Below are 27147 nucleotides of genomic sequence, written 5' to 3' on the forward strand. Positions count from 1 at the left end.
GGGAGTAGGACGACTTCTTTGTAAAATGGCTTCTGGGCTGACAGTGTGCATGACAGGGCATATACAGGTTTGTTAGTATAGATATATAACCAGCAGCAGAGTGAATCATTTAACTCATGGCACAAAATTCTACAAAACGAAAATTGATAACACAGTCTATCTCATTATGTATTTTGCTTACTTTTATTTTGGAAGATTGCTGTGAATTTTGAAGAGCATTTTTCTCCCAGAATTTCCCTCTGTGGAGAATTTCAGACTCATTCGTTTTCACCAAAGATTATTCCAGACAGCATGAAATTCTGACACTTGAAAAAATGCACTGGGGTAGGATGTGTGTCCCATCCTCCCTGCCGTTCCCCTCCTCTGCATGCCACCAAGGACACACGAAGAGATTTAAAAAAAAAACCACCCCAATTTGGCATGTATTGAAATTGTGTGTGTTGGACATGGGTGGTCCCTCTGGAGAGATCTGCTCTCAAGTGTGTGTTCACTGGCATTTTCCCGTAAGGATGGTGTTAGGAATACGGTTTCCTCACAACCGCTCTGGGATCAGGCAGCCTCTCAGTGTTTGTCTGGAATGGACAAGACCCGCGTGTTTCCTTGCCGGCTGTGCTTGGATCCAGGTGTTTCCTCTCGTTCAATGACTGTATTGTGACTGTTTGTTAACCATAACTTGTATTTCCACTGCAGTGACAGGATGGGAGTAAATGCTACAGATAGCGTCTGAAACGCTCATTTTTGTGTTGTTTCCCAAGAGTCCCAGTCCATACTGAAGGAAGTGGAAGTTTTGTATCAAAGTGTATGTTCCTGAGCAGGAATAGGCATGGGGTTAGTAGGAACAGAAAATAACCTGACATTTACTTTTTGATTAACAGAGAAATAATTAGCCTAGGCTGATGACTAAGCTCTGAATAACATTACCAGGTACATCTAGTCAAGTGAAATTAATGGGCTATCTGTAAGCTAAATGCACACTATTTATCTAAGTGTCTTTGCAAACAGCCACAACACCGACATCCTAAATAGACTTGCCTTTTCCCGTACGTATTTCTTAAAAATACTGAAGGCTGATGGTATTTTCATTTTCATCTAGTTCAAAATCTAATAAAGTCTCTGTTGTATAAGAGGAAAGAGTTTTGCAATTTTTTTTGTATATTATTTGACTTACAGGAGAAGCACTGTCAACCTAGAGAGGCTGATATTGGCATAGGAGTTTGGAGTCAGAGTTAGAAAAGAGAAAAGGGATACTGACAAATATGGCCAGTGGAAGTAATGGGCATGAATCTTACGTTCTACAGCCTCTATTTAAGATCTCCCAGTAAACAAGCATTATTTCCAGTATTTTCTCCAGAAGCCTGAAACAATGGGCTAAATACTCCGTTGTAGATTAGTTATGCTTCCCTGATTTTATATGCATTTAAACTACCTAAGGATCTACAAGGTGGTACTTCAGAGTGGCTTAAATCTGAAATATAGAGAGCTATTAAAAACAGCTGGTTTTAAATAATTTATTTAATTTAAAAATACCTGTCTACCACTGTTGATCCAGTGTTTTTTAATTTCTTTGGAACTACATGCTAAAAAATCCCCCCAAAAATAGAAAAAAATCCGAGAAGAAAAAAAAAGAAGCAAAAACATTTCTGAGGCCTTGAAAAGAGCTGAATGTTTCAATTAAAGAAAAATGTACAGAAGAAGATTCCCTCACAGAAGGAAGGATATGAGAGTGGGAGATTTACTGCAGATGGGAAGTTATATCATCTTGGGTGAATGATTTTTTTTATTTTTTTCATCAGAGTTTTTTTGTTTGTTTAGATATAAAGCAAAACTGACTAAAAAGCCTATTTTACTTTTTAAGACCTCCAAGGCAAGATTAAAACTACCTGCTCAAATAATTCCAGTATTTTAATGTCTCTTCTGGCCAAAACTTATTCTTTGAGCATTTCCAAACAATTTAAGAGGAACATTCAATCAGATTTTATTACATTCCCCTCAAACTGCAAGTGCACTTTTTACAAGTAGTTGACCCTGCTTCCAAGCTACAGGAGAGGACATAGATACCTCAGTGATCTTCAGGGTATTGTTTCAGGTGCAACACTTCCAGTGGGAAACAATTTTCTGAACACATCAAAATTTAGGCAGAAGTTACTGCACTGTTAACGTTAAAAGAAGCTAAATGTACTTTGTCATTACCATTAATGAGCTCTTGTGCTCAGATTCATGACTGACCAGGAGATCCCAGGTTTTTAAAGCATGGTTGGCATTTATTTGTCACATGCAGTCAGCTTATCTCCCTACTGCTGGCTAATGAAAGGAATATATTCCTCACAGGGCTAGACCCTGCAGTCCCCTGACATCCAGTGCCATCATGTGGAGACATTAACTGTTACTGTCTGGATGCCTGAGAGCATTGAGGAGATTTTGTCCAACGGCCCAGTGCTTTGGTTCTGTGGACACAGAGATCCTTAGACAGGATATTTGTGAATGACAGGTCTCCCAGATGTTTCTCTATCACTAGTGAACACCTAGGGACAAAGTAGTACATTCACTTGAAAACCTGTATTTGCAATAATGAAACCAACTTTAAAAAAACAGTTCACATTAGCAAGATGCTTGGCAATTAAGATCTTCCTTGGTTATAAGATCATCCTTAACACTAGGTATCTGTTCAGCTAGCTGCCACTTTTTCCCCCTAGGTTAAACTGCAGCAATCCTTTCCTAAACAAAGATGGAGTCTATTTTGCTCTAATCATCTAAAATGGTGTGAAAGCATCATCCTCTGGAGTTTACTGGGTACTACACTTTTCAGTGGCTTTCCTCAAGGATGAGCCTACAGAGTCCTTCCTCAAGAATTAAAAAAAATTGGGTTTATCTTTCATTCATATATATACACACACATATACATATGCACACATAAACACAGACACAAGAAAACGTTTAACCTCAGGCAGAATTTGGGGGAGATGCTGGTCTTCTTGTGGTCACCAGCCCTTTCGACTTTCCTGAGCCAGGATTTCAGCCTGTGTTGGTTCCAGAGTGAATGGTGGCCTAAAGACATCTCCATATGACAAGGTAGAAATAAAAGAGTAAAATAGTTTGTGCTGATTTCCAAATTGTCAGAAGTTTTAAGTTTTGAATAGTCAGGTGAAGGGCTAGAAAATACAGGTGACAAGTGTCCTATTAGCAAATGTCAGACACTGCAATGGACTGACTCTTTTTTTGGCCCATGTGCTTCCTGGCAAAGAACACACACATTTGGCTTTTGCATAGCAAGTCTTCTAGGGAGGTCAAAATGACCTGCAAACAAGCAACATACCAGTATTTCTTTAAAGTAGGTCCATTATGGGTTTTCTTGTCAGAATGCATTACTGAGAATAGCAAGAGCACATTAACTCTACTCAAGCTGATAGCCTGTGGTCTGCCTCTTTTCTATGGCTCAAACATTCAATTTGAAGATATAAACCAAAGAAAATGAGTGGTTATGTTTTATCAAGTGTCAAACGCCCAGAAAGTAGCCACACAATTTGCCACATGACTTTGGCAAGAGTTCTTTTAACTAAATAGGAGAATCAATTAGGGTCAAGTCTGTATGTTGGGAAAAACAAAACCTGAAATTCCTGCTGCAATGCTTTCTGCTCCACCAAAACACTGTGGAACACTGAAAGGCTGCTATGTAGAACATGCACAGAAACAAGCAGAAAAACAGTAATTCTACACTTGTCTTACTATATCTCTCCTCATATATGAAAGCATTAATAGTATCTCTCATGTCAGAAGTAATCATGTAAACAGGTTATCATCCCATTTAGCAGCATCTTAATGCATCCAGTGTGACCATCTTTCTTGCTGTGCCAAAACACTGTTTGTATGTCTGTGCTAGTCTGATTTAAGAGAAGAAAAGTAGAGGAAAGCCAGCTCTCCTTCCCACGTGCAGAGACTTTCCTTCACTTGGAGCCCAAGGCACCAGGCAAGGTTGTATGCTATAGTTTAGAACTGTGCTTGCAATGCAACCCCTTCTACACAGCTCTCACAGTCTAGGAGGAAAAAAAGCAAACCATTCAAATGAGAAGGTTGATTTGCTTTCTTTATACTTATGTATTTTTATATACTATAAACAATCTATAAAATATTTAATAATTGTTACGCATATATATGGTCATATATGTATATAAGTGTATGTATACATATGATGAAAGTAATAGAAACAACCAGACTTCCTGATGAGAATACAATTTCTGCTCTGTTTTACCCAAGCTTCTATATGTTGGGCAACTATAGCTTCTTCATCTGTGGGCCAGTTTAAACAAGGCCAGTAACTACAAGGTACCCAGGGTTGTGTCAGTGGTGAACAGATTAGGAGGATTCTTTGATGAAAAAGCATCAGTAAACTGGTCTTCAGGCAACATTTATATTAGTAAATAAGCAGAACCAAGGGAGAGGCTCAGCACGGCCCTGCAGAACGTTTAACCCGTAGCACACTCACAGGCATCACTGGCTTACGACATAGTGTGCTCTGCCTCATGAAGCCTGGCACGGTTTAAGTGTAGCACGAGTGCCAAAACAAGGAGGTATTTTGGATTGACCACTCTGTGGCCAGCGAAAGCACTGAAATGTTATTTTAGGGCTAAGCTTGAGAAACAGGCTTGTGCAGTGCAACCACAGAGGAAAGGATCCACAGCTGCAGTGCCACCCTCAGGCTATACGGTCCTGTGCTGAAACAAAACAATGCCAATGCACAGCACACCAGCTTCCCAGACAGGGATCCCTGACTAGTTTTCCTGCCATCTACCCTTCTCCCCCTGCCTCCCCTGTTCCAACAGCGGTTCTGTGGGTTTGAGTCTTGCACACGCAAAGGGGAGGCGTGTTACCAAACTTCAGGGGCAGTAAGATTAGGCAATATATACTTCTGCTCTGTTTCTCCTAGTCTGTCCCTGAGCTGGTTTCTCCCATCTAAAGTCACTTGACCCTTTTCCAATGCCCTCCCTCAGCCCTTTCATATTTCTTTCTTCCACCACAAACTCTCTTGTCAAGTCACCGAACTCAGACTGCTTGCCTGTGCTTAGTATCAGCCCTGCATGTATCCTATTTTTATTTGACACCATGCTTAATTTATTGTGATATCTCCTGAATGCCTGCTGATACTTTTTCTTTTAGCAGTCCTGTCTGATGGATCTATTTCCATAAACATTTATTTTAGTGATAATTTACCAGGCCTGGCCAGTATTTTCCTCTGCTTACTCAGCCAGTAACTGAGTACAAGACAAGCCTGTAATGATTGCAATTTAGGCCTGTTTAGGGAACTGGAACTACTGAAAATCAAGATCTGGATTTGCTGTGCAGCAGACTGACTCAAATTATTCCCCTCCACAATAAAAATGAGCGGAGCAGGATTGCCTCCTTGAGTTCATCCTCCAAAATCTCACTGAAAACAGGAACCACTTCTTTACTTGATCCTCCAGTAACACAGCTGCTTTCCAGTCCACTCTGAATCTCTACCCACAGTGCAACCTTGCAGGAATCTGAGATCCAAGGGTAACACAACATAGGGTGCAGGTTTTGGGGTGCAGATTTCTTCTTTTCTTAGTTGCTTTCTCACTATCTTGTCAGACAAGCAAGAAAAGGAATGCATGGAAAGCATCAGGCTATTTGGTATACAGCAGTAAAATCCAAATATTTCAGGTGTGGGGTACTTGACAGTAGCAGGCAAAAGGGTGAACATGAGAAAAGGAGAAAGCCAGGAGGCATTTGTTTTCAGACAAAACGAGAGAAATAAATAAGAGTACACCAGAGTATGTGGCCATGCAAATACAGACATTGCTCTGCAGACTGTGGTAGAGTCAAAAAAACCAAATACCTATTAACTTTTTAGTCACTCATAAATAAGAAATAGAATATAGGCTGGATTAATATCTGATTTCTAGTTTTTAAGAAAATTATGGAGAAATACTTGAAAATCCAATTTCTTAGTCAACCTCTTTAGAGTGACTTAGAGGATTTTGTTAGCAGTTCTCTTACAACATAAGATCACAACAGCCATACTGGGTCAGGCCAAAGATCCCTCCACTACGCATCCTACTTCTGATACTGGCCAGCAGCCGACTCTTCACCAAATAACACATGAACCACTCAGCACACAATTGTGCTCCTCATGTTAAGACCTTCCATTTTCTAGCAGATGTAGTTTAGAGATACAGTTGTCTCTGCATCTTTTTGATTAATGGCATTTTGTACTTCTCCATTAGTCCCTTTTTGAACCCATTTATAATTTTGGATTTACCAGGATTTAGTTCACAAAAGAGTATGTTTTATCTCTGCAGCTAATATGTACTGAAGTATATATAGTTGTTAATTCTGCTGGCTGCTTAGTCAAGCTGTAACTTGACGCAACAACAAAACCAAACCACAATTTGATGCTTTATCCATCCTTATTTTTTCAAGAATGATGTAACAGTCATTCAGAAAACACAAAAAATCAGGTTTTCTGCTTCTTTTTATGATAATTGAAATAAAGAATATGGTTCAAAAAACATCTAGATAAAGACCTACATGCATCTGCTCTGGAAATCCTCAGGTTTTATCTTCTTGCTTACTTGGCAGGTTTGAAGCATGGGAGCCAAACACCAGCAGATAATGGGTGTATATAGTACCAACTTTCCAAAAATGAGGTTTTGAAATCAAAGACATGTCTCAGACTAGAGCCCCGATGCATACCCCTCTGTGGCAGTTACTGCATGAACACTGCCCTCCTCTGTATGCAGTCACAACTCCTTAGCTGCATGTCCCGCTCTTACTCTTGCCAAGCGACAGTGGTTCCTTGCTATATAGGAAGACCTCCACAAGCAGCTGACAAAAAACCATCACACTGAAAAACAGCATCAGGACAATCTGAAGCTGTAAGCATCTGTCTGTAACTGTCAGATCAGCCCTCTTCACTGGTGTTAGATGCTGAAGGCAAAGGTAGAGGGCTGAAAGCATGCAGGTTTGACTGAATTGTTCTTCAAAGAGTAAGGGTAGAATGAAACATTGTCAAAGGCTGGAGGACTCAAGGTTCCTAACAGTATCCATGGAGAGGATGACAGCAGTAGGACTTCCCTAAAAGACAATAAAACTAGGTGAAGAGAACTAGAAGAAGAAATGAAGGTGAGGTAAGGGAGCTTCAGTGAATCAGACTAGGTTGAGGAGAAATTAACAGATAGAATAGGATGGCTAAAATAATACAACTCAGGAAACGAGAGTTAAAAACACAGCTGAACAACTCTGTCAGAAGCACAATTATTTTCTTCTTGTGCTTTGCTGCTTGTCAAAGATGTTTGCAGAGAACAAGAGTTTGACACTGTAAATAAAAGTAAACTACAGAAGTGTCCTGATTAAAAGAAAAAAAAAAACAACAAAGCCAACCCAAAAAAACCCAACAAAACCAGCAGTACTTAATTTTGAAACAGCATAACTAGTGTGAGAAAGCTAGGAGTCACAAAGACTATGTTCACATAAAATTCATATATATCACATGCTTTACATTATCTTTATGTTGAAGCTTTCATCAGCTGTGCTTGGAAAATAACACCAACACCCACCCCAAAGAAGCTGTTGTAAAATCTTCCATCCTGACTTTGGCTGGAGCAGAACATGGCAGATTTATGCAAGCATTCATGTTCAGTAGAGACACACCAGGTACACGCAAGCTGCACTGGCTGCAACCCCTGACACAGGGGTCTGGCACCTCTTGTGTTTTCCTTTGCCTTCTTGGCATTGGTATCCCTGGAGAGGATAACTACAGGACTGCTTTCAGAGCAGCTCATCTCCTTTTTTGAGTAGTACACAGAGGAAAATACACAGTGAGGAATTACACACCCAAAATTTAAAATGCCAAATGCTTTTAGCCCGGTACATGATATTTGCAACCCAAAAAATTCATATAGAAGTACAGCACCAAGGCTGTCATATGAAAACTGCTAAATGCATGCAAGAAGGAAGGAAGCGAACACAAGCACTTGCTCCATGGGAACATCCCACCACTAAAACATGGGCATAGTCAAACTGAAAGGGGTTTCTGTTGCATGTACAGTCATCTAGCTTGCTCAGCAAACAGCTCCACATCCCCTTAGGGGAACGTCAAACATTTCGATTCTTCCTTTTGTAACCTCTCATGAATATTATGTCTTCGCTGAATAAAGTAAGAGATAAAGAAATAAAACCTGCAGTGTGTTAGGGTACTTAGAAACATGGGGATGACTATGAATAAATACATAGACAGATACAGCTTCTCTTTGGACTGATACTTTTGCAAGCAACAGACACATACCTAGAGCGTGCAAAACCATATGGTGTTTATGACTGCTTACAGACAACTGTTATGTTTTCTGCCTCTGAGCTGTTTTCCTACAGTGCCTACTGCACCGAAGATGTGTAGAACATGCAATTTGCCAAGAAACATTTCACCCCCACTACACAAACTTAAGTGAGTAAATAAAGATAGGTACTGAAACTATATTATTGTAACTGTTTTATTCATACCGGTCTACTTGGAATTTGTTACAATCTCCTCTACAAGTAGCAATTTTCTGAGTAGGTCCTTTGAACGGCTTCAAAGAATTCAGCAGAAATATGCCTTTCTTTTAAAAACTAAATTTAAAGGTAATTAGGCAACTAATAGCAAGCTATACTGGCAAAGGCAGGATGTTCCGCTCAACTTGGTCCTGAAAACATGTCAACACTGACTGGAGACATATGCGGTTCAAAGTCGCTCACTTACTAATTTGGCTCTCAGTGGCGGTAAGATAACCTGCCCTCACAGATCCATGGGCTTTGTAGCACTTCAAAAATCCAAACCAAAACACCTTACCTCTAGTGATAATTTTCATTTTCACATGTATCAATTTAAGTTGAAATATTTTATGTCCTGTACTACTAAGTTGCATTGTCCAAGAAAATAAGCCCTGCAGATACAGAAGACTGTATCTATATAGGACAGAGAGAACTTACATTGTAATGCTTACAACCTTCTAAGTATTGGGATGTGCATTTTTATAAGTACTCTGAGATCCATAGGTGAAAAGAACCATGTGATGGTGTGACTAATGATTACAGTAACTCCCATTACATTAAAACCAAATACTCTTCAGACACCAGTTTGTTGATTTTCCTTTCGTTTTAAAATATTTTATATAAAAATAATGCAATATCTGCCTTGCATGTGCATAACTATACTCATTCATCCCAAAGCAACATCTCAAGTACACAACTGTTTGCAGGATAACCATTTGGCCTGTCTGGGATGACTTTCTAAAACCTGTTGCTCTGCAAGATACTGGTTTTTACCTCTTGTTGAATGGCACAGCTATTTCAGAATCACACTACTGGTCAAAATACTCTTCCTTACACACAGTAAAACTTCCTGCCCTTTTCCAAGAACTCATGGAACAATCACCACTTATTTGCAACAGTTGGTCCTGCGACTCTAAGAATTAGATCATGAAAATGATCCCTAAGTACTATGCGTTCATGTGTGGTCTACTGTAAAAGCAGGCAGAACAGCTGTCTGTTTGATAGTTAAGGAAAAAAAAAATCAGGGTGATTCTCACTCTGGTTAAATGCCATTCTTTTCACAGACTATCCCAAGCTGGTAAGTATAGCCAGTCAAGAGAGTCTAATTAAACCTGTATCTCTTGTCTACTCATTTTCTCACCAGAAGACACAATCCATTTTTAGTATACAATCAGGGCAACAGCTATACTCTTGTTACCACACTGAAAAGAAACAAGTATCCTGTTAGATGAGAAAAGTGTTTTCTTCCATTAGAAAACAGTCCTATAAAATTCAGAGCAGAATTGACTGAACTGCACAAGATGTAAGGTATGATCATACAGACACTGAAACTAAGTCTTTTCAAGTAAAAACTTCAAACTCAGATAATTTTTGATGCAATACAAGAGAAAACGGAGGGAGGAATTTAACTCAGTGGTTCAATGCATTGTTCACAACAAAGCTACCGCATTAGTTAAAGTTTGATCTTTATCAAATACATGCTGTTTGCATCCATCTGACAAAAACAGATAAAAAGAGTTTGAAAGTCTCAATGCATAATTTCTAGCACCAGATCTTTAAAAAAAGCCACCTTCACTCCTGTCACAGAGTATACTTTTACAGGAAGCATGTTTTTGTGATTAATCCAAAAATCCCCAGACATAACACAGAATTCTATGTAATTTTGCACTAAAGAAAGCCAACATAAACTTGGAAAACCAACTCATCTGCTCTCTCCTCTACTATATGAGGTACTTTCCTATTTTACAGGCAAGACTATGGCTATATTAACTCACACTTGTAGAACACAAAGATAGTAGGAAATAATTTCTCAACACAAAATATTTTAAATTTGTCTGCAACCTTTTTAGAGCTACACTTACTTTGATTCCATTATATGAAAAATCACCGCGTTAGCTGAGAAGCAGCGGATGAGTGGTTTTGGATCTGTTATTCCTCTGCAGCACTGTGTATTCACAATCTAATTGCCAGGCGATAGTCTGGCTGCTTTACAAAGTCAACTGGCTGGAATATCTAAAGCTTTGACAGAATTCTGCACAATGAGACAATAAATCAAACCGATTGGCATTTTTCCTTTTAGGAACTGTAGCTCCATACACCATTAGTTTTATGTGAATAGTTTTCCCTTAATTGTATAACTATGGATGGAACAGAGCCATAAAGTCAAAGCCAAATGGCTCCAAGATTCAGGACGTCCAAATGTGAGTTCTTGATAGATTACAGACAGACCTAATTGTTGAAGTTAAAAACCACGTTGGAAAATTAACCAAGTTTGAAGCTATTTTATTCTGGTTTTCAAGTCTGTTAACAACTTTTGATGGGATACAGAATGTTCTCATCTGCTACTCATTCCAGTGTCTGTTAACAGTAGGAAAGGACGAAAGGCTTTTTTTTTTTTAAGTTTGCTTTGTCAAAAATTATTAAATGTAATTGTAAACTAGACCCACAGAGTTCACTTTCAGAGTGAATGCTGTTCTGATGAACTCTTAGTTTCCATCTGCAAAGTCTACATCACATCATACTATTATGAAAAAATGCCAACTTTTATGAATAACCTTAAGAATTTTTACTATAATTCTCATTTTCACAGGTTTATACTTACAGAAGTTCTTCAAAAACCGCCCACTTGAAAAACACTCACTCTACCCTTTGCTGCATGCAAGGGTAAACATCAGAGGCAACCCGGAAACTTCATTAGACACAGATACTGAATCACAATTATGCTTTCTACTGCAAGACTTGCATGTATGTGTTGGTGTTCTTCTGAAGCCATCCAAAATCAGCAGTAGCAGGCACACCCAAGTTTCTTTAGAAGTATTTGGGAATTACACTGCATTCCCATCTGATTTTTCAGCTACCCTCTACCATTTCCTGCATCTAGGGCATTGAATAAAAGACAGCTAAGCTGCTATACCTTCTCCTCCATTACTCACTAGACAGTCCTACTTCTCTGGTACTCTCCTGACTGCTTTCACATCCTTTCATACTTCATTCTTTTCTTTGTCCTCTTCTGCACCTGCTCACTACCTTGCCTAAAATGAGCACCTGTCTAAAAAACAAGAAGGGCATTGGAAGGCATTTCTGAAAACCTTTTGTTAATGGAGAAAATTCTGGCAAGTATATGAGCGGTCATCGAGGCTGCTTTGTTTCTGATTTTGGATCGGGATGTTCCACCAAACTATATTCCCTGTTTCAGCAGGCCCCACATGCCCCATCCTTTCTTCACAGATGTTTATGGCAATTCTTGGGAGGGGCAGCTGGGTGAAAATTATCAGATTAGTTTCAACAAATGTGTGGGGAATTTTATAACTAAGATTTTTCTAACAGAGCTATGCCCTTGTGAATAGTGCTGTGATGAAAAAACTGAGGTGAGGCCCAGAGCAGTAACTTTCAACTCAGTCTAGCTGCAGCCAAAACAGAGCATGAGAGCTGCCCCAGGTAACTTCAGCTAGTGGTGAGTAGAGAGAGTTTATTCTGCTAGCAAATCACAGGGGAAGAAACCTCCACCGACAGGGCTGTAACACCTTAAGCCACTACAGCTGCTTTTAAAGTCTATGTCTGTCTAAGGTCACAGCATAAGAGCTGGGATAACTATATGCTTTCTAAGGCAGAAAGCTCTTCAGACTACTGACTCTGTGCAAATGAAGTCCAGAAAAAGAGTTTCATCAGAGCAAAGCAGTTTTTGCACACTTAAATTTCCAGTCCTTCTCTACTGATAACCCAGTCAGTCACACTCTCCTTCAAAATCCCCATTTGTGACGTCATGACTAAAATACATCTTACAGAGGGCATGCTAGCGTATTTGTTCTAGAAAGTACTTAGACAGTTATGCTTTTCAACTCCTTAAGGTAATAGTTATTCTCATTAATATGGCTGCTGCATCTTCAGTGAATCAGATCGCTTGCAACAGGACTGAATTTGACCCTGGCATGTATTTGCAGCACACATCTCATTTTAACCTTGGCTATTCTGTATTGTATATTCTTAGGGCAGGGCACCGTATCAAGATAAAGGTGGAAATGCAGCACACATAGCCACACTTTTGCCAACTGTAACTTTACACGAGTGTTTTTGCACTTTTACACTTTTATCTTTACATGCAAGTGTTTTGAAAAAGCAGTGCCAAGGGTTTCAAGTGCCAAAGTATCAGCAAGCCCAAAAGTACCCACAGCCCAAACACATCCCTGTGTTTTTCCTTCTGTTGTTATCTGCACTAACTAGAATAAAATTAGCACATACAAGATCATCTCTCCCGCCACCCAGGCACACTTTGTTTCACAGGTTATACCTGTAAACTGGCAGGCACTCGTTCCTCTTTTTGTGTATACTACTACTGAGACAAGTATCTGGCTTCTTTTTGCAAAGCTTTCAGCTTGGACCTCTGTTGGATAACTTTTAAGCAGGCTACAGGTATCTCCAAAAATATGGAGCATCCTTTTTTGTGCAGAATGGACATACTAACTATAGGACCAGAGCATTGGGAAAAAGAGATAAAACTAAGTCTAAGAACTTCACTCTCTTCTAAACACTCGTTTTTGATCCAGATGGGCAGGCAAACCGAGGGCTTGCAGCAAGCCTCTGAGAAACTTCCTTTCTCAGTTCTGGCCTCCCAGCTTTTTAGTCATGCAGTCAGGTCCAACTTTCACAATTCATTCATTCTGCTTCTGGCAGCCTCTCAGCCCACTGAAGTTTTCAGCCTCATCACCACATGGCAGTATTTGTGGAGACGTTCCTTAGCAGAGCCAGCCACCCTGTCACATTTTCTGCTTGGTTTCATTAAACATTATCCTCTTGTGGGGGGTTACTTGTGAAGTTGGACCAAATGGGTAGAGTACATTTATTTGAAAAAACTATAATCAGAATTTCCTAAGCACATTGACAATAAAAACTACCCAAAACTCCCACTACAAATGGGAAAGCTCAACAGCAGCCATAAGGAGTAACTTGTCACAGAAAATACGTGTGACAAAGTATGTCTTTTTAACAGGATGGCTGTTGACATAGTAGTTTTTCCCCTTCAAGAAAACCAATTAGAATAAAAACACGGGAAAAATAGCTTTAGCTTCTCTCTCATCTACTAAAATCTCACCTGCAGAAGCAAACAAATTCTTTAACGGACTCTTAGAGCTGGCATCACACATACACAATAAAGGAAATTCAGAGGCTTCTAAACTTGCCAGCAGGCACAAGCTCTCATTTCTTTGAACAATTTTGGTAAGTCCTGAAACTATTTTTCAGCCTCAGAATAAAAATCCAATATTCCTCCTGTACATAAAATCCTTGTACTGATTTTTCTGAAGACTGATCTGCCTCTTAATAGCCTATACAGATCTTCCTAAGTTCAACCTGAATTTATCACAGCTCTGCTAAATACTGCTTTCCGTAACAACAACTAAAATCTTGCCAATGTGCAAAGCACAAGTGAATTCCAACAGTCACATGTACAAAAGCAGTAAGTGTTGATGCTTAGGCATCAGCAGAGCTAATAAGCTACCTCCAACATTTTGAAGACTCTGCCTCAGTTTAAAGATCATGAAGATTTGCTTCAGTTTAATGCAAACTTGAAGAATTTGGCTGCATCTACCTGAAACACTCTTAAACATGGTAGTAGAACAGACAAATACATATTTTGACATGCACACAGGCATGTAAAGGTTTTTAATCAGGACATCTTTGTCAGAGTCACAGAATAGCAATTAGGCAGTGCTGAGAAGCACTGGTGCCATCATCTGTCACATTCAGCCCCAAGGAACTTAACTGACCACATGCTTGCAGTAAATGAAATTACAGGATCATTATAAAGATGTGCAGCAAAAACAATCAGTGCCACCAACACCATAGCAGAGCATGCAGTTATTACCACATTTTGGCTTACCTACAGATGCAGACCACCTCTCAGAGCTTGGTCTTCTGCTCTCTGCCAATTACGGTGCTTTTACATTTGACTGTAGTGAGGCAGGAGCTACAACAGAAGTCAGTCAGGCCAAATTATATTCTTTTTACAATGTTATTTATCGGCGTGTATTTCCTGCTGAGGCAAGTACCTCCAAAACGTCATGAGAGTACTGAACAAGCCCATGGTCATGGAAAAATTGCTTTCAGTACTGCTTGCTTCAAAAGGTACAGTAAACAAAACTAGAACAGCAATTCCAAATGTGGAAATCAAACACAGCAGTTAATATAGGTGGTCCCCCTTCCTTCTGGATGTGTCCCCAGGACCATTTTCAGCAGTCCCTGATATTCTCCATCTTCAAATGCGGGAGCTTTCCTGATCTTTTATGACACTCATATTTGGGCAAACTTATCTATCCATAAAGCAGCAGAAATGGCTTCTGCAGCTGCATCTACAGTGATGACTAGCATGTGAGAACTGTCTTTATATCTCCAAACGTGTTCTGATATATGTTTTTCTAAGTTGATTTCAATATAAATTTAACACAGGATGTCAGTGTCCTACCTGTTGAGCTTCCTTTCCTATTATTGCTCACAACATGACCTAGCAGATGATATAAAAGCTGAATGCTATCTTAATTTGCTCCAGAATACATCCACACCAACTGCAACTCAGACCCTGAAAAGGGTCTTCACTCAGTTTCAAATTTTATTAGCTTTCCAGAGCATACTGCAGGCATTTTTCCTTTCCTTGGCCCCTGAGGGAAGAAGCTGAGCTCCTGGCTTTCATGTGAAGATGCTATTGTTTTACACATAAGCAGGCTATGCTTAGTAAAGGGAGGGAACTAATCAAAAGTTACCAAGTTAAGCCATTTTAGTTCTTGAGTGAGCAGTCAAAACTACATCAAAAGACCTTCATCGAGCCAGAGATTTTGAACAGAGAAAGACCATTTCACTTTACCATGTCATATTCCAGCACCCAACCACAAGGAGAAAGTACACAGAGAGAAGAGTGGGCAGTTGCTCTCATTCTGGCATAAGGAAAGCAAATTTCTACAGGCAAATAGATACCTAAAATTTCTCTAAGGCAGGCCAGGGCAGCCTTGGAGTATGCCACATTAGTAGCCTCAAATGCTGGGCCAATGTCACCATAATGAACCATGTGCTGCAAAATGAGAAGCCGCCTACTGCCTTATCATTCTCATCACCTCTGAAAAACAGTGACGGCCAGGGCCAGGAAAGGGAGAACGAAAATGGAAATGCCCCTTCAGTTTTAATTTTAACCCATGCCAGAGCACATAAACCTACTGATGATTTCATGTCTTCTTCCTTTGCATCATGGAGTGTGTGGGAGATAACTTCCTGACGCAGCTGGTAAGCGAGCCAACCAGGGGAGGTGCCCCGCTGGACCTGCTCTTTACAAACAGAGAAGGCCTGATGGGTGATGTGGTGGTTGGAGGCTGTCTTGGGCTCAGCAACCATGACATGATAGAGTTCTTGATTCTTGGAGAAGTAAGAAAGAGGATCAGCAAAACCGCTACCCTGGACTTCAGAAGGGCAGACTTTGGATTGTTAAGGAGTCTGGTTAACGGAGTCCCTTGGGAGGCAGTCCTGAAGGGCAAAGGAGTCCAGGAAGGCTGGATGTTATTAAAGAAGGAAGTCTCAAAGGCGCAGGAGCAGGCCCTCCCCATGTGCCGTAAGTCGAGCAGGTGGGGGAGAAGACCGGCTTGGCTGAATAGGGAGCTTTGGCTGGAACTCAAGAAAAAAAGGAGAGGTTACTGCCTTTGGAAGAAGGGGCAGGTGACTCAGGAGGACTACAAGGATGTTGTGAGGTTATGCAGGGAAAAGATTAGGAAGGCAAAGGCCCAGCTGGAACTTAAACTGGCCGTCACCGTTAAAGATAACAAAAAATGTGTTTATAAATACATCAGTGACAAAAGGAGGGCCAGGGAGAATCTCCCTCCTTTGTTGGATGTGGAAGGTAACCTTGCCACAAAAGATGAGGAGAAGGCTGAGGTACTTAATGCTTTCTTTGCCTCAGTCTTTAATAGTCAGACTGGTCATCCTCGGGGTTGTCAGGCCCCTGTGCTGGGAAATTGAGATAGTATGCGGAAGGAAGTCCCAGTTGTTCACGAGGTGGCAGTCACCGACCCGCTCCTTCACCCAAGGATACTGAGGAAGCTGGCAGAGGAGCTCGCCAAGCCACTGTCCACCATTTATCAGCAGTCCTGGTCAACTGGGGAGGTCCCAGATGACTGGAAACTAGTGAATGTGACGCCCTCTACAAGAAGGGTCGAAGGAGGATCTGGGGAACTACAGGCCTGTCAGCCTGACCTCGGTGCCGGGAAATGTCATGGAGCAGATCCTCTTGGATGCCATTATACAGCACATGTGGGACAGCCAGGGGATCGGGCTCAGCCAGCATGGGTTTATGAAAGGGCGGTCCTGCCTCACTAACCTGGTCTCCTTCTATGATAAGGTGACCCACTTAGCGGATGAGAGGAAGGCTGCGGACATTGTCTACCTGGACTTTAGTAAGGCCTTTGACACTGTCTCCCACAGCATCCTCCTGGAGAAGCTGGCTGCTCACGGCTCGGACAAGAGCACTCTGGAGGTATTTAAATGAAGGGTAGATGAGGCGCTTGAGGATATGGTTTAGTGGTGGACTTGGCAGTGATAGGTTAGCGGTTGGACTCGATGATCTTAAGGGTCTTGATTCTATGATTCTATCGAGGATGCTGTAAGGAGGGGATAAAAGGGCAGCATTTAACATCTTATACACTGCAAACAAATTACAATAAAAGCAAAGATGCCTTTACTGAACAATGACAAATAGAAGCCTCTGTATCATCTTTTTAGTTTATGGTACAAAGAAGTGCTACCAATGAGAGACCTCAAGACTGCAAGAATGAGGTTCTCTTTGTTTTGGTGTTTTTTGTTGTGTTTGTTTTTTTTTTTCCAGGCAAGACAGGCATTTAAGTATGTGCCAAATTTGTAACAACCATGTAAAAATAATTTCAATAAACAGATGTTCATCAGCTATATTAAAAAATAAACGTTTAAAATAGTTACAATCCTCAAGGAAAAACATTTATTCAACTAATTTACAGAGTAAGCCAATTAAGGCAAAATATATTACTTGAAAATAGACAGGCTTTCACTGGGTTCAAATATGAGCTGGCTTAACAGTACATTGTATATAAAAGTGTCCTTAGAAAGCATCTAAGAAATGTAAAGGCAGAGCAATATAAGCTGAAAAACTGCTTCTTTAAGGCAAACAAAAAGTATTTGTTTATTCTTTGTTTCTTAAAAAAAGTATTATTACCAAAATATTTTCTTCACAATTCCTTCCATATTTCTAAATGAAGATTTAAGATTGTGTGAGCATGGATAGAGGGCATTTATAGCCATGAAAAAAAACAGACTCCACTGAAGACTTACATGAGAAACAGTGAGCTCATGACATTAAGGAGGGATTTAAGACTTTAAAATGTTTAGAAAACCCAGGACAGCAAAGCAAGTGATACACATCTTACCATTTTCTACATCAAATTGCTGAAAACCATAACTTGATAGAAGAAATTACATAAATCCATATAAAATATTAAGTTTGGAAGCACTGGAGTAAATGATGTTGTTGAAACTGCTGAGATAATTTCATGCATATGTGGTACCTGATCTAAAACTCAATGAAGCAACTTGAAATTTCTGTAGTGTTTTAATTACACATGAATTTCATTACTGTTACATCAAAAGAAAAAAAAGATGCAGCATGGAAAATGAGATTTCAAAATTATTTAGCAATTACTTCATCTAATGGGGCATGGATTTGTGCAATTCAGCAGCTCACTGTTATGTGTTTTAAAAACTACTCTGTGTCACTCCTGAGAACTTATGTACAGGCACCAAACCTATGAGGTGTTAAATACCACCTAAGCACAGGCCCCAAGAAAACCTCTAATACAGAAGGTAGTCTCTCTCGATTGAAATGCATATGTAATATACATGTTATGCATCAACATGTTTGTATTACTAATATAAGAGAAATAGCTAACCAATGAACCCCTTTAAAAAAGTATACTAACTGAAGTATCTCAGCAATGACTAGCAAGGTGTCAAATAATAGCACATTCCACTTTACAAACTGTAATGCTATTTGTCCCAGTTATAAATATACTTGTTCTGAATTCCTGTTTTGCGAATCATATTGGAAATCATATAGTAGTTAAAAATTGCAATTGCTCATTTCCACCATTGGAAATTACCTTCACTTCTTAAACAGTAAAATACAGTTTACAGTTAGATTACGAATCTGTGTTGAATCCACTGAGAATTAGAATATGTAGCTTTCTCTTCAATTCTAGAATCAAAACCAGTATTCCTTAGTGTCATGGGTCAGCCTTCCTTCAAACAGTCCTGGGTGGTAAGTGTTGCTTGTACATTCCTGCTAGAGCCTTAGCTGCACTGTAGATCATCTGTCGACGGGACATGCCAGTGAATACCATGTGCCAATCAGTCCTGTTGACGTTGAGTATACTCTTCTCAAGCACTTCGCCCACGGTCACCAACAGGCCTGACCATCTCAGATTGTAGTCCTGAGGAGTGAGACTCTTAGCCTGTGTAACATTTTGAGAAGGGATTATTGAAAGAGTTTGAAATGAGTAGTTTTGTTTCTATCTTCGCCACTACCAACTTCCATAAGTTATCATTCTTATATCAGTAGGACTACATGGCAAATTAAAGGGTATCAGAATCCAAATTTCAGACTCCTCCATAATTTGCCTGGTCAACTATACTTTTTGGATTTGGATGTATCGTGACCCAAATGACATCTGAAACATATAAAACTAAAATACGATGCTTAAGAGAGTAAAGACACTCTGCCACTACCAGGAAGTAGATCTCTCTTTTAAAGTAGCTCACAGATGGAATCAATAACTACACATATTTATACAATGACTCTTACCCTCCAAAGGTTTTAAAAACAGTTGACATGTCCGTCTGAAGTAGCCAAATACAAGAAGAAAGCTGAGCTTGGCAGAAATGAAGGACTGAGCTATATGCATGAGGGGTCACAGAGGGATTTCATACTGTAATTCCCTGAAGTTAAACAGAAGGGAAACAGTGGGGGAGGTACCACTGCATTTATCCGGTCTGATGCTCGTCCTAGGCAACCACCTGCAGCCACTGTCACATGCAATGAAGGTTAGAAGATTTTTAGCCTCAGTAAGGCGGCTCTTAGTATCACGCAGTTCTTCACAGCATTCCACATTGGGTCCAATTCTTCACACAGATTTTACTTTGACAAATATTTGAGCTAGTCTGTTTCCAGTGCATGTACAGCAAATCAAAGTCCATTAGTATGTGCTAGCCTTCCTAAAACTACTGTCTTGCAACAACAACAGCACATATAAGTTAGAATATGCAGTCTGGTCCAATAGCAAATCAACTTGTTATTATCAAGGGGTAGATAAAAGGCGGATTTCTTAAGCAAAGGAGCAGGAAATTTTCCTTATTAGCCCAAAGATATTGGCAGTAAGAAGTAGATAAGAAAGCACCTAGCTGCAAGTAGGGACTGAATACTGATTATGATGTCTCCACTATGATCCACAGTTGCACATAACTTCATAAATTAATTGATATTTTTTAATGCTATAAATCAGTAAAGTTCAAATAAAATTTTAAAAACCAGCCTTGCAGTAGTCTCCCGTCATCGTTGCAATTTCTGGCTCAGCAAAAGTTAAGATGACACCTGGTCTCTTAACAGAAAAAGGTTCTAAAAACAAGCCCTCAAATCCACCTTTTTACCTCCTCAAATCAAGCAATATTTAGTTAGGAACAGCCATGAATCTCATATTATGTGCTCAGAACACTCTATGCCATTGATAAAGACATTAACAAAAGAACATCTATTTTATGAAGACAGTTTTACTACTATTTCCAATATACAGAACAATAAAACACATAGCTAGCAAGAAGTTTGAGGAACGTAATTGCTTTTAGTTAAATCTTTTGTACTATGAATAATATTGCCTCTCCAACACATATTTCTTCTCTGTTCTTAGTCTGAAATACAACTATATAATTGCTGGGTTTTATCCTGTCATAAACTAGATTTTGCTTAAAGATATTGGACTGGTTTTATACAAATCTACATTTCTTGCACTCCCCTAAGAGAAACCCAGCCTGATTCTAGCAGACACATCATGGGAACAAAGGGAACAACTCTTACACCTACACAGCCAATAGCCCAATGATTCACGACCACTGAATCATAGAATCGTTAAGGTTGGAAAAAAGACCCTTAAGATCATCGAGTCCAACCGCTAACCTATCACTGCCAAGTCCACCATATCCTCAAGTGCCTCATCTACCCTTCTTTTAAATACCTCCAGGGATGGAGACTCCACCACCTCCCTGGGCAGCCTCTTCCAATGTTTGACAACCCTTTTGGTGTAGAAGTTTTTTCTAATGTCCAGCCTAAACTTCCCCTGGTGCAGCTTGAGGCCGTTTCCTGTCGTCCTATCGCTTCTTACCAGGGAGAAGAGTCCAACCCCCACCTCACTGCACCCACCTTTCAGGTAGTTGTAAAGAGTGATAAGGACTCCCCTCAGCCTTCTCTTCCCCAGGCTAAACCACCCCAGCTCCCTCAGCCGCTCCTCATAAGACTTGCTCTCTAGACCCTTCATCCAACTTTGCTGCCCTTCTTTGGACACACTCCAGCACCTTGACATCCTTCTTGTAGTGAGGGGCCCAACACTGAACACAGTACTCGAGGTGCAGCCTCACCAGTGCCAAGTACAAGGGCACTGTCACCTCCCTGCTCCTGCTGGCCACACTATTCCTGATACAAGCCAGGATGCCAATGGCCTTCTTGGCTGTCTGAGCACACTGCTGGCTCATGTTCAGCCGGCTGTCAGTCAACACCCCCAGGTCCTTTTCCTCCAGGCAGCTCTCCAGCCACTCCTCCCCAAGCCTGTAGCGTTGCGTGGGGTTGTTGTGACCCAAGTGCAGGACCCGGTACTGAGCCTTGTTGAATCTCATACCGTTGGCTCCGGCCCAACGATCCAGCCTGTCCAGGTCCCTCTGTAGGGCCTTCCTGCCCTCCAGCAGATTGACACTTCCACCCAGCTTAACTTAAAATATATAATTGCAAGACTAGGGAAAAAGGTTTGAAAAAAAGCCATAGTTTGCTGTTGATGTATATACAAGAGCAGTTTGCTTTAAATAAAATAGAATTTGAGCTATTTCAGGTTTAAAGGCTTACAGATTCACTGAATCTGTATTATACACCAAGCTATACACTAAATGGGTTGCATAAAAGTTAAAACAAGAACATTTTCTGCTATTTCAAGATAAACACTACTTTTCAAAGTTACAAAGTGTATTTACCTAGGAGAAAAAAAAATACTCAAGAACTTAAGCTATTAACTATATTTATATTTAAAAGCTATATTTATATTTAAAAACTATAGTTTTTAAATGACAACACAGAGAATATTCTGCAAAACAAAATTTAAAGACACCTATTGTGTATTATGTTAAAAAAAAATCACTTAGTTCGTATCAGTGCTCCATAGAGAATATGGTAATTATTTAAGTAGTGACTTCACATTGCTGTGCCTAGTTTCACAGCATCATAAAATGGTTTGGGTTGGAAACGACCTTTAAAGTTCATCTAGTCAATGAAGTTGTATCTGCTTAATTAACATTTTTTTCTTGAAGCTTCACATCTTTCTCCACTTTTTTTTGAAAAGCATTCTGGAAAACTATGGAGAGACAGCAATATTCCTCCTTTTGCGACTCAGCTTTTCAAAGTTGTAAGAACTCTTAAAAATAAGAACTAAAACCAATCCCACGAATGTTCACTCTATTGGAACTGGTACTAGGAAAAAAAGAAGTTACAGTAATTGTTTCCTCCGATCAAACCCCCAAAGTTTTGTTTTAAAATTCTACATGGAAACATTTATTTAAAAAGAATTTTCAGACCAGAGTTAACTAACATATGATTCACATCTGCTGTCAGGCAACATGCAGTGACTGGAGTTTGGAGTAATTTCCAGTGCGTGCCCAAAGAAATGTAAACAATCTCATGAAAAACTTCTATTGGTGGTATCTAAAAACTGCACAGTACTGCATTATTTTCAATGGGATGAACCATGATATTTCCAAGATTTAAATCTTTCCATTTCAGAAATTTTACATCCTTGTCAGAAAAGCACAGTCAGAAGAGGAAATCAGTCTTGCCTTTTAGGTGAGAGTTTATATGTTCCTGGCATAATTAAGCCCTAGCACAGATCTAAGGAAGGGGTATCCTTTATGTATTTATTAAGAATGAGTTTTCAAAATACTGATCAGTACAGTATGCTGTCTGTTTGCTGGTAATTAGCAACATAAATACCGAGGCTTTATGACCTTTATTAAAAGCTGAATGGTAAGAGGTCAATTTATGAACTTGGGCCTAAATGAAGTGTAAGGAACTTCACTGAATTTCTAATGTGTACATGTATGCACACAGACACTTCACTATTACATGGTTTTGTTGGCATTACCTGAAACTCCAATACACATGTGAAGTACCTTAAGGAAAGGAAACGAAGCCTTCGGATGGATAACAGTGCCTACTGCACTTCCTTGGCGCAGTTGCTTAGTGCATTACTTAAGCTGCAAAGACCTCCTTCCACACCTTATTTTATCTGTGTAAAGATTCATGAGGGTTAATTCTGAGTCACTGAACCAGAATGATGACAATATTTCAATGATTAAAGTTGTTTTTCCTTTTTGAGGGAGTACTTTGTGGTTAATTTCTTCTTGGTTAATATCTTCTTGTAATATTTTTCAGTTCGTTAATAGAAAAGTAAAACTAGTGCTTCCAAGTGCCATGTATTGCAGAATGAGATTCTTGATCAAGAACTGCTTTGCCACAAATGCCTGAAGATGTTTACATAATGCACAAACATGACTCACTCAATAAACAGCTTTTATCCCCATTTCATAAAGAAAAACGTTGAAGTGGAGCAACTGCCAGAAAGAACTGACATCATAAATGAAATTACAACTTAAGCCTTATGTCTCAACCAATAATCCAACATTGGTAAGAAAACTGAAAACTCACCTGCTGAACGTATTGCAAAGGCACTGGTGTTGCTTGGGTAAAAGCTTCCAGATGAATTCCATGAATTGGATCCTCAATAATCAGACATCCAATGTCAAACCACCTGCAATGACGTGCAAGTTACTTTACTTTTGAGTACTGAGTTTCACTCAACTGAAAAACATGTTGGCAGTTGAATTATGACCATTTTACAAACTACTAAAAAATGTAGTAATAATGTAATAATGAGTTTCATCAAAGTGTTTGGTTCCAATTGAACCAAACACACACCCACCATCAGTGAAGGAAGAGTTAGTATTTGACCTACTACAGGAGCTTGACCCCTACAAATCAATCGGCCCTGACGACATCCACCCAAGGGTGTTGAGAGAGCTTGCTGACATCATTGCGAGGCCACTCTCCATAATCCTTGAGAAGTCGTGGAGAACGGGGGATGTCCCAGACGACTGGAGGAAGGCAAATCTTACACCTATCTACAAGAAGGGCTCAAGGGAGGATCCAGGTAACTATAGGCCCATCAGCCTTACCTCAATCCCTGGGAAAGTTATGGAACAAATCCTCCTGAGGGCCATCACAAGTCAATTGAAGCACGTGATTGGGAAAAGCCAACACGGCTTCACTAAAGGCAGATTGTGCTTGACAAACCTGGTGGCCTTCTATGACAAAGTGACTTGCCTGGTTGACATGGGGCGGGCAGTGGACATTGTCTACCTGGACTTCTCCAAGGCCTTTGATACGGTCCCCATAGTCTCTTCCTGAAGAAATTGATGTGTTATGCCCTAGACAAGTGACCTGTGCAGTGGGTGGGGAACTGGCTGACAGGCCGCACGCGAAGGGTAGTGGTAAATAGCTCTTTCTCAAAGTGGCAACCTGTCACTAGCGGAGTCCCCCAGGGATCGATATTGGGCCCAATGTTATTCAACATCTTTATAAGTGATCTGGGTAACGGGATCAAGTGTAGCCTGATGAAGTTTGCTGATGACACCAAGTTGAGTGGGGAAGTAGACCCTCCAGAAGGGAGAGCTGCTCTGCAGGGAGATCTGGATAGCTGGAAGAGTGGGCCAACAAGAACCTTATGAAGTTCAGCAAGGACAAGTGTTAAGGTCATACACCTGGGAAAACATAATCCAGGAGTGCAGCACAGACTGGGATCCACCTGGCTGGAGAGCAGCTCTGTGGAAAGGGACCTGGGGGTCCTGGTGGACAGGAAGCTCAACATGAGCAAATAGTGTGCTGCTGTGGCCAAGGCGGCCAACAGGATGCTGGGTGGCATCAAAAAGGGCATCGCCAGCAGAGATAAAGAAGTCATTATCCCACTCTGCTCAGCGCTTGTCAGGCCACACCTGGAGTACTGTGTACAGTTCTGGTCTCTGCTATACAAAAAGGATGTGGACAGGCTGGAAGGGGTCCAGAGAAGGGCCACCAAGATGATCAAAGGACTGGGAAGCTGCCATATGAGGATAGGCTGGGAGAGCTGGGTTTGTTCAGCCTTGAGAAAAGGAGGCTCAGAGGGGATCTCATCACCATGTACCAATACTTAAGGGGTAGCTACAAAGAAGATGGAGACTCCCTTTTTACACAAAGTCACAAGGGGGAATGGACACAAGTTGCTCTTGGGGAGGTTCCGACTGGACACCACACGAAAATTTTTCACACTGAGGACAGTCAACCATTGGAATAATCTCCCCAGGGAACTGGTTGACATGGCCACGTTGGACACCTTCACAAGTCCTCTGGACAGGGTGCTGGGCCATCTTGTCTAGACTGTGCTCTTCCTAGAAAGGTTGGACTAGATGATCCTTGAGGTCCCTTCCCACCTGTGATTCTGTATTCTATTTTTCAAGTAAAATTTGCATATCAAGGTTTTTTGTATATAAAGGTATAGTGCATGTGCATGCATGTAAAATATGTAATATACATAAAAATATATAATACACCTGAATATTACAGATTGAAGAAACAAAGGCACCTGGTGGGGTGCACATGTGTGCAGATACATTTTTTTGGCCATATTTATTATGCTGCAGTTTTAATTCAATCTTTGAAAGAATGTTTCTCATTAAGATAAGCTTCCCTAATGATTGAAAAAAAAATCTATATATAATTCATGTTCTATATTCAGAAGATTTTTTTGGTGTGTTTAATCCTGTAAGACTAATTTAAATGATTTACTCAGAGAAACACTTCTGCACCTTTCAGAAAAGATGGTGCTTGCTATAGCAGACACAGTAAAGGCTATTGAAGCAGTATGCAAAATGGTTCTCTAGCTAGCTTGCAAAAACATTAAATCATTTCTCCCTATCAAACTAACACCACTGACATGATCCAAATAAGACCAAAGGCAATGCATCATCACTACCTCATTGTATTCAACTCCTACAACAGTTTTACAGTTGAGTTGCCATAGGAGAAACATACTCTAAGGAAAGCACAAACACAAAATCAAGCCAAGAATCATAAAAGATTTCAAGAGGAAAATTTTACTGTAGTTGCTGTTTCATATGTATTATACATTTGTCTACATATAAATTGTATTTTATTCTTTAAAGCATGTGAAGGAAGGATGTTGTGAAAAGAAATGCAAGACTCCAATTTTAAGAAATGACTGGCTGGGCCACATAAGTAAGAGTTTAGTGGAGCACAACAGGAAGAAGTACTTCACTTGCATCATATTAGTAGCAGGGAACAGAGCACTGGAATGGTCTGTGACAGAGGACTACTTCACTTCCAACTGTTGAGAAAACATCATGGTTAAAGATAATTTGCTCCCGATTAGGAAAGGAGTTAAGAGTCTGAAACGTAAAATACATAAAAAAAGAGTTTGTAACCTTTTCTGCAAATAGTATTCAGGACAGCTGAGAAGTTCAGCTGTGAGCAGTGACTGATCTGTTAAGTGATAGGTGCACAGCTCTTAGTATTGGTGGGTGGTTACTTGTAAACTCCTCTCCTTTGGACATGCCCAAGTATGGTAAACAATATCAGCAAAACACTGACCACATCCCCCATATTAGAACAGTAACAGCACAATGCTCACTTCAGAATACCAATTAATCAATTACTAGTACCACAACCTATCATTTCATTGCAGAAAAAAACAACGGCCAAAATCAGTTAAAACTGCTTTTATGAAAGCATGCAAGGAAGCTTTCAATGTTGCCTACTGAATAAAAATTAAAGTATGCATTAAGTTATTCTTTGTTTCTACTCTAACTAATTTCAAAGATCAAGACATTCTTGGGCTGTGTAACGTGCGGACAGAAGAGTTAGCATTCCTTTCAGTAACACTGCAGACCTGGGGGAGCTTTTCCATGTCAAGTAAGCAACATTTTCAGATTTAGGAATGAGTAAATTCATAGGACAAGAACAGCAATTATTTTGAAACAGAGATCTCACTGTCATAGATACTCCTTGGTGAAAATATGATAAAACATCTAAATCAGACTAGATGGAAATAATTACTAAACAAAAATTAAAACATTTCCTAATTCTATTTACTTTAGAAAATTCACCATCCATCTTCCACTAAGGATACTAAATGTACCTTTAGAGAAGGAGCAAGAGCAGAGTATGCATTAAAAAAAAAAAAAAAAAAATCAAAG

At 40.0% G+C, this 27147-nt stretch overlaps 2 protein-coding genes across 6 annotated transcripts in view; both read right to left on the reverse strand.

Moving 5' to 3' along the window:
* CTXN3 (cortexin 3) overlaps positions 1-16867 on the reverse strand; it is a 42222-nt gene extending 25355 nt beyond the window's left edge. Inside the window, 1 exon segment of the mRNA XM_064438481.1 lies at positions 14417-16867. The gene's annotated coding sequence lies outside the window, so the exon portion shown is untranslated.
* Positions 16868-17225: 358 nt separating this feature from the next.
* Positions 17226-27147, reverse strand: part of PRRC1 (proline rich coiled-coil 1) — a 37297-nt gene continuing 27375 nt past the window's right edge. For all 5 annotated transcript variants that reach the window (XM_064437809.1, XM_064437811.1, XM_064437813.1 and 2 more), the window contains exons 8-9: positions 23549-23651; positions 17226-19049 (exon numbers count right to left, since the gene is read on the reverse strand). In XM_064437809.1, the coding sequence (XP_064293879.1) occupies positions 18840-19049; positions 23549-23651 (313 nt within the window). In that variant the 3' untranslated portion in view covers positions 17226-18839. The remainder of the gene's footprint in view (positions 19050-23548; positions 23652-27147) is intronic.

This window comes from Phalacrocorax carbo, chromosome Z (assembly GCF_963921805.1).
Source record: "Phalacrocorax carbo chromosome Z, bPhaCar2.1, whole genome shotgun sequence".
Lineage (NCBI taxonomy): Eukaryota > Metazoa > Chordata > Aves > Suliformes > Phalacrocoracidae > Phalacrocorax > Phalacrocorax carbo.